Genomic DNA, 8404 nt, shown 5'->3' with positions numbered 1-8404 from the left:
ATACCTCCATATCTTCTAGAGTAGGGTTTTTTTCTCTCGTATCTGTGTTTTTGGCTGAAAAGATTCGTGTATTTGGCTGAAAAGATTTGGGAGTGGACACGTAGCGGTGGGATACGCCGTGCGTCATCGTTCGCGAAACTACTGCAGACAAATCGCTCTCACGAGTCAACCGCAGAGATCTCAAAACAATGGCGAAACCAATCGGAGCACACCCTTCCCAAGCTAGCTCCCGCCGGCTCTCACCTTAACTTCCAATCAACAAATCAACCCATCTCCTCTCCTCCTCCCTTGCAAGCTAAGCTAAAATCCCCACCCGGCACCACCACCACCAACCACCTTCCCCAATGGCGAAGACGCAGCCCCGCGGCCCGGCGGCCGAGCCGCTGCTCCCCTCCGCCTACCCCTCGCCGTACCTCGACCGCCACCACTCGCCGCCCGACGCCGACCTGTCCTCCTACGTCCTCCTCGTCCCCATCCGCCGCCGCCTGCGCCGGGGCTGCCGCTGCAGCTGCCTCGCCCCGATCCTCGCCGCCCTCACCCTCCTCGCCCTCGCCTTCCTCCTCTGGCCCGCCGACCCCGACGTCAGCGTGGCGCGCCTCAGCCTCGCGCACGTCTCCGTCGTCGCGCGCCCCGCCGTCGCCGTCAACATCTCCGCCGCGCTCAAGGTCCGCGTCCGCAACCCGGCCCTCTTCGCGCTCGACTACGCCCGCCTCGACGTCGACGTCGCCTACCGCGGCAGGGCGCTCGGCCGCGTCACCTCGGGCGGCGGCAGCGTCGCCGCGCGCGCCGTCTCCTACGTCGACGCCGACCTCGACCTCAACGGGATCCGCGTCGTCGAGGACGCCATCTACCTGCTCGAGGACCTCGCGCGCGGGTCCATACCCTTCGACACCGTCGTGCAGGTCGAGGGAAACCTCCACTTCTTCTTCTTCACCGTCCCCGTCAAGGTGCGTGCCGCTGCCGCTGGAACCAACCCTAATTCTCGATTGATTGATTATGTAGTCGATTGCACATACCCTAATTCTAGTTTTTGCTGTCGTCGCCGTAATGTGCTTTCTCCTTCACATTGGAACTAGCTCTATATCTATATTCGTTAAGACCATAATAATGCTGAAATAATTTAGTATATATTTTTGTCCCGGACAAAGGGTTGGGCCACTGTCTATCTGATTCAGTTTCTTCATGCATCTAATGCCTAATGCACCTTCGAATCAAACAGAATTCAGGCCAGTTCACAGAACATTTAATATGCAAAATATTTTACAACACCATGCAGCTCTGGATCGAGATCACTTTCACAAGCCAAACAAATTTTGGTTAGAGCTTTTGTTTTGGGATTAGGGTTATAATAAAAATACAGTTAGGGAATAAGTTTCCATAGTCACGATTCCTTAAACGGTAACAGTCTGTTATGTTGTTGTGAACAACAGTAACAGCATTTGACCAGTTACCTCTGGCATCTTATTCGTCTTTATAAAGTATATATATTCCGAAATGATATGTTTCTTTCTTGCTTTTATTTATGAATCCACAACAGTACAATACAGTAGTACTTGTCGATTGGTGAAGGCATACATTGTGAATTCCATTATGACCTGTATCTGTAGATCGGTATAATTGTCCTAACGTGCTGTTTTCCTTCACACTGGAATTATGTATGTCCAATCGTGTAGAGTATAATGCTGAGGCGATTTACAGACAAAGGGTTGGACAATTGTCCATCTGATTCAGTTTTTAGTATGCATCTATGTCTAATGCCTAATGCACCTTTGAAACGAACAGAATTTAGGCCAGTGAAATACAAATTGTATATGTAAAACAGCTTACAATATCTAAGAAAAAAAAAGGGAACAGCTTTACAAGACCTTACAACTTTCACCAGCCAAACATTTGTTGGTCAGCGCTTTTGTTTTGGGTTTAGGGCTATCCTACAGTTAGGAGAAATATTCTCTAACTTGGGTAGTCACGATTCAGTAAACAGTCCGGTCTATTATCTTATCTTTGTTGTTATGATTTTTTACTGGTTACATCTTGTAGCCTTTTCAGATTTCTGCAATTAGCATACACTCGTGTTCATGCATTTTAAATGAATTCTACTCCAGAGCCTTGATCATGCATCACGCATTTTAAATGAAACCTAACTAGCATACACGATCAAATACGTCACCATCTCTTTATCACTTAACCGATACAATACCATGAGTCAGGCCTATCTAATGGACAAAATATACCAAACTCATTTCCTACTCAGGGGAATTTTCGCGGCCACCGAGTCTCTGGGTTCATTCTGGCCAGCAAAGGCTATCATTGCCGTGCAACAATGAGTGCTTCCTTGTTACTACTTGGCTACCAATAGGAAAAACATTCTCAATGTGAAAATAAGCGGCACCTGGATGGAAAAGTTGAGTAATTCCAAATTTGTGAAAGAGAGACACAAAACAGTGGAGATGAACTAGACATTGAAATGTAGATGAAATATGACAGCTATTTTTAAAGTAAAACACAGATATTGCCCACCCCTAAAAATAACCAGTTTTAGACCTTTATGGTCCTCAGCACTTATTGCCTGGCAGCAACTGGCCGGCTACCAACAAAATTTTCCTTAGCTTCGACAACCTTACATTGCCATTTTCACTATCCTAATTTCCATACATATACTGTTGTAGACAAAGAAGCCTCAGTTCAGCATCTACCATCTTATGCTGCGGCACTGTTGGCAGTCCGCTGCGTGGAAACGTTTGCAGCCACTTCTCCTTGTTAATGTACATAGATAGTAGTTTGCTGCTTGTGAGAGAAATTCTTAAAATGTGTTGGTTGCATTGGTTAGAAGCAGCCGGGTCCTAGTTATCCAAATTAAGAGTATAGTACCTGCATTTCTTATCTGATTAAGTATGGACTAACTCCCCAAGTTTCTCAAATCATGTACTAATCAAACATAGTCTGAATTGAGTCTTGCCCTTGTATATTTGCCACATAGTTATGAGTTATTACTGGATGAGTTATCTTGGCACCAAATAATCATTTCCTGTGTCCCCCCTCCAAAACCTGGTGGGGTTAAGGTTTTTAAAAGCCATATAATATATCGTACGATGGATAGTTATTTTGCAGACGAGATGATGACCATTTCAAACACTGCAGAGGTCTGCAGCAAAACCTCCATGACAACCAAGCTGGTTCCACAAAGCCTATGGCTTTAGCAATCATCTTTCAAACATATTTGCTGATGCCACTAGCTGACATTACCTTCTAAATTTCTCATGTTCAAGACAATGGGCATGATATTTTATATTTGCATCATTGCAAAGTAGGACTCTTTAATGCTTTGGTAATAGGCCAATAGTGTTAGGAACTTTGTTGAAATGATATTGGTTATTTATTGTGGTGATTTCTGACTGTTTTGAATTTATAGATGTTTTTTCTTTCAAATTTAGTGTCTTATGCATTATCGAGTTATGTTTGGTCCATTGATTGATTTGATCTTTGTTGAGATCTTCTACTAGTCCTCCAATCTTCTTAATCTCTGCTTCCCTAGTGCCTCATTATTCCATACATGGCTACAACACGGAACAAGAGCCACGGTGTCTCAGGCCCTGACTGTTCCGTGCTTCAAAGAAGATGACATAACTGATATGCCTGCATGATGTTTCCTTTCAGCATGAATATAAACGTTTACCTCATGTAGGACAGAACCATGCAATAGTCGTTTTTCTGTTTATACCAGAAAGGTTTTGCTACAAGATGAAAAACCGCGGCGGAAAAAATTATATTACTGACGCAGCAGTTGGTTAATGGCTTCCTTGCCAGATCATTTACACTGATAAGTACTGAAGCCCTTGTATGGTTGTTGCAGGGGAAAATAACTTGCGAGGTTCATGTGAATCCACAGAATCAGACCATAGTATACCAGGACTGCTATCCAAAGGTAAAGAACTGTGAACTCATTTTACCCTCTGGAAATTGATTGCAATCTTCCCAGAATCTGACCTGCTCATATTTTCTGTCAGTGAGCTGCTGACGGCCTGGAGCTACCTTTGCGTGTGAATGTTTCAAACATCGCTTGGAATGCTGTTGGTTGATGTAAGCTTAATCCAGTGGCTATGGATGTGCACGCAATGAACATTTGTCTTGTACACTATACCTACCGATAGATGGGCCGTTTGTAAATTTGTTGGCTTGCCCAAATACCTTAGTTTAAACCCGTGCTAATATCAATCAGTTCCAATACGATAAGAGTTAACAGTGTTTTACTTGGCATTTTCAATGCTGGTTGTCTTGTTGCTTTCACGGGAACTGGGATCTTCTGGTATGGATAGGCCATTGTCGATCGATTTCGAACAGGGACGTTCAGCTTCCTGCTGGCCATTTGTCTGTTCTTCCACATCGTTTACTGTTTGGATGCTAACTCATGCACCTGATGTTGTGGACTAGAGCACGCATTGCTAGGGAACACTGGGTTAATATGCTCTCAGGGCCAGTTCCTGTTGGAGAATATATGCATGCGAAAGTTGTCATCAGATGATCGAACATTACAAGTACTAATCCTTCACTTTTGCCAAAGTAACCCCGTTTGAAAACTTTTTTTTTTTGCCAAAGTAATACTCAAATATATATAAGGAACTGAGAAACTCTAATGTCTATTCTGGTACCCTCTTTTTGTAGAAAACAGCATCTCGTCATCCAGCATTCTACTTAGTACATTCTAATTATACATTACAAGGATTAATAGTAATGGCTAACGGTATCACTATGCTACGTTGCCACCTGCTGCTAAAGCCTATCACTAGAGGAGGAAACACAACGCAGAAGGCCAGCCAGAAGCACTATTTGGCCTCACCCGGCGGCGCTGGCAGGCCGCCGTCGAGGCAGGTCCGGCACCGGCGCTCCACCCATCCCTCGACGTCGTTGTCCGCGCTGGGCGCCACGTGCCTCCCGCCGCACGCCCGCGCGAGGACGCCCGCGAGGGCGGCGGCGAGCACGATGGCCGCGAGGATCACCACCAGCGTCTCGACCGACCTCCCCGTGGACCTCGCGGCCGGGGCCGCGGCCTGGCGGTGCGCGTACGAGGCGGCGGCCTCCTGCAGCAGCGACCTCCTCACCGCCGGCAACCCGACCCACGGCACGCTCTCCATCGTCAGCTCGTCAGCTCGCTGCCGCTCAGTAAGCTGCCCCGCTAGCCCGACACCGTCGCGGCGGCTGCTACTTATAATAAGCGCAGGCTGCAGGCAGCCCAGGGCATGCACGCGGCGGACAAAAGAACGGTCAAGACGAGAGGATTGTCTCACGCTCCCGCGCGCGATTGCGACACTTGCTAGCTACTTGTGTCTGCTGCTACGCCGCGACCGAGCAGAGCCGCAGCTGCGGTGCCTGCGTTTAGGTGACCGTTGCTCGCTTCGGTTGCACATATGTACTGTACTGACAGACGATACGAGGAGCCTACGATGAAATTTGAAAACGATGTGGCGTCTCTTGCTCCCTCCCTCGCGCCTGGGAAATTGTTCGGTTTCGGCTTCTGGCTCAATCTTTGAAATTGGGGCCGAGGGAGAGGTGATGTGCGTGGCAGGCAGGCAGGACAGGCGAGTGCGCGGCCCCTTCATCGCTGTGCAATGTGCCGACTATGACCGGTCGGGCCGGCAGGGGCTCTGGGTGCCGGGTGGGGGCGGCAACAGCCGCTCGCAGCTCGCCCCCGTCTCGTCGTCGACGCCGGGGACCAGCAATGTCGTCTCGACTTCTCAAAGAAAAACGAAAACTAGGTATGTCGTCTCGTGGCTGCGCAGAGCAGGGTATGGCGCCGGTGGGCTATACGGCCGCGCATAACCCTGCTGCAGCCCGCACCACATACGGGTTCTTCTCTAGGCCTTGGGTGTCGGGTTAGGCCCATGGCCTCTCTTGCATTACTCTGTCCTCCGCTAAACGGTGAAGCCCCGTGCACCCGCTAGACGGCAAGGCCCATTTCCTTCGCTGCTTCCTTTTCATCCACAGAGACAACTTGGCTGATGAAATGTTTTATACACCGAGTTATAGCTTAAAGTTGTCCCTAAAAAATAAATGCCTGCATTCTATTAAGTTACGGTATGAATAAATTATGCCGTATTTGGATTGTAGAAATTTCAGAAGTAATAATTTTTTAATGATTTTGATCCTTACCAATTTTCATCCAGAAAGATAGAGATATCGATCTGCCGTGTAACTTGGCTGATAAAATGCTATAACACCATTTCTTATAGCGGTACGTTACATGTCGTTGGCAAAATAAATAAAAAATTATGTTTTACAATGATTAATTGCTTAAAGTAGTCTATCGTACCGCTCCATGATTTTTGTCGTGGTTTTAGTTCAAATTTGAGCCGAAACCACGACAAGAATTACGTAACACAGGAGAACAATGAATGTTTGGATGCTCTTAAATTATAGGGTGAATAAAAGTATGCTCTCTTCGGATTGTAGAATTTTCGAGTTTTTTGTTCGGTTCTAACTCTTAAGAATTTGTTTTTCCTATGGACCGGCGTTGGACCATATATATGAATGATGCTATCCAGATTAATACGGTCTAGGTTTCTACACTTCGATTCAAGAGGAATTTAAACATCCGCTTGAATCTCTCTGTAATACTCACTCACATATGATGGAGGCACTATTTTCGTGTTTTTATCGTGTTTCATCCAAAGGACTGTTCATGTAGTTTTCACATAATTTTTCAATTATCTGGGCAAACTAGTTCAAATCCTGTGAAAAACTATTGCGCTTCAATACACCACAATCCAAAGTTGCCCTTAATATGGAAAGAATGCCCTTATCATTCTCAATAAGAGATCAATCAAGCCTTATTTTTCACTAATTTCATTTTAGTGGATCAAAAAAATTATGTTAATAGTTACACATTATAGATTGAATGCAACATTTGGGTGAGACGAACATTTTATTTCGCATATATGAACATTTGTGTTAGAGTACCTAGACATTCTAATTATCCCACTTTAACGAATCTCAGAAGTTTGAACATTTTTTTATTTAAAATGACAATAATTTCTTATTAATCTAGTTTTTTATGTATTTTTTCGTACTCGTACTCAACTATGAGATTGCTTACCCACATATGCCATGTGGTAGTTTTTTTTAATGTATTACTGAACTAAAACCCTAGAATAAAGGAAACGAAACCATCCTACCGATGGGGGCCGAGATCCACCCCGCCTCCGTGTCCAGAAGGCCACTTAAGCGAGGCAGATCAGCGGTGGCGCCAACAGGAGGTGAAAGAAACCATAGTCTCCTCCTGAGCGCTTCTCACAGGCGAAGGGGTATGTATCCGAAGATGGTATGCACATTCTTAAAAACACCTGTGAACAATTGGTAACGCAGCAATGGAGCCACGAATATCTGTGCTGACGTGCAAAATGCACCGATCGATAAATGTTGTAAATGCTATGTGTGTGTGTACCATTTGAGGAGGGAGAGTGTGTTTGGTGCAGGTGTTTCGCAGCTGACCGTCGAGCCGCTTTGTTTTCGGTCTTTAGGGCATCTCCAGCGGCGCGACGCATTTCGGATGCTCCAAATTGGTCGTGAGTGTCCGTTTGCGTCGCCCCGCGGACGCCAAAATGACCGCGAGGGGCGAAATATCCGTTTACGTTAGGGGCTACCTCCAGCGGTCCGACGCATTTTGGACATGGAACTGTTTTTTTTTTGTGCTACTTCTTTTCAATTTAGTGAATGATCAAGTTTTAAACACAAAAAGATGTACTCACGTGATGTCATGTTGGTCCAATCGAATAGATTAGCCTAAACAATTAACCGGATACGTCAATCGACTAGATTTAAACATATTTAACATACAAATAAGAAGAAATTTAAAAAATATAAACTAAAACTATTTTTTGGCCTTCTTGTTCGAAGGCCCTGTGTAGTCGTCGTCGTGGAAACTCCTCCGCCTCTTGCTTGTCACCTCGTCGTCGGAACTGGAGGACGACGCGCCCATCGAGGACTTGAAACTGGAAGAAATGGCCTCCTGGCCACCTTGCTGTCGGAGTCCTCCTCCTCCTCCTCCTGGCCCTCCTCCTCATCGTCCGCGTCGCTGGCAGCGCCGCCTCCGTCCTCCTCCTGGCCTTCGCTGCCATTGCCGCCTCCCTCCTCCTCGTCCTCACTCGGTGTGGAGGTAGGGTAGCTGGGCGTGGAGCCCGGATCGCTTGGCGTCACCGGCGATTCCCACCAATGCAGGAATCCGGGCGACTTGCCCTCGCTCTCCGAGTCGGACGGCAGCGTGTAGTCGCTCATGACGTGCCGGTGTTGAAGAAGAAAAGAGGATGAAGAAGGAGGCGGTTGAACTTGAATTACCGTAGACGCGGGGGTTATAATGTGCGCGGATTAACGGCGGCGCGTAAAACAAAGAGGCTGGCGGTTGCTCTTCCGCGGC

The 8404-nt window shown here is 46.7% G+C and overlaps 2 protein-coding genes across 2 annotated transcripts; one reads left to right on the top strand and one right to left on the bottom strand.

The window, feature by feature from the left end:
- Window positions 1-200: 200 nt before the first annotated feature.
- On the top strand, window positions 201-4261 carry LOC127293334 (uncharacterized). The gene is made up of 3 exons (XM_051322925.2): window positions 201-947; window positions 3851-3922; window positions 4005-4261. Exons 1-3 carry the CDS (start codon window positions 345-347, stop codon window positions 4005-4007), a joined length of 678 nt encoding a protein of 225 aa, XP_051178885.1. The 5' UTR covers window positions 201-344; the 3' UTR covers window positions 4008-4261.
- Window positions 4262-4735: 474 nt separating this feature from the next.
- On the bottom strand, window positions 4736-5208 carry LOC127293335 (uncharacterized). The gene has a single exon (XM_051322926.2). It carries the CDS (start codon window positions 5127-5129, stop codon window positions 4821-4823), a length of 309 nt encoding a protein of 102 aa, XP_051178886.1. The 5' UTR covers window positions 5130-5208; the 3' UTR covers window positions 4736-4820.
- Window positions 5209-8404: the final 3196 nt, after the last annotated feature.

Source organism: Lolium perenne, chromosome 4 (assembly GCF_019359855.2).
Source record: "Lolium perenne isolate Kyuss_39 chromosome 4, Kyuss_2.0, whole genome shotgun sequence".
In the NCBI taxonomy this organism is placed as follows: Eukaryota; Viridiplantae; Streptophyta; class Magnoliopsida; order Poales; family Poaceae; genus Lolium; species Lolium perenne.
Note: the sequence above shows the minus strand (reverse complement) of the source record. Positions and strands in the feature narration are given on the sequence as shown.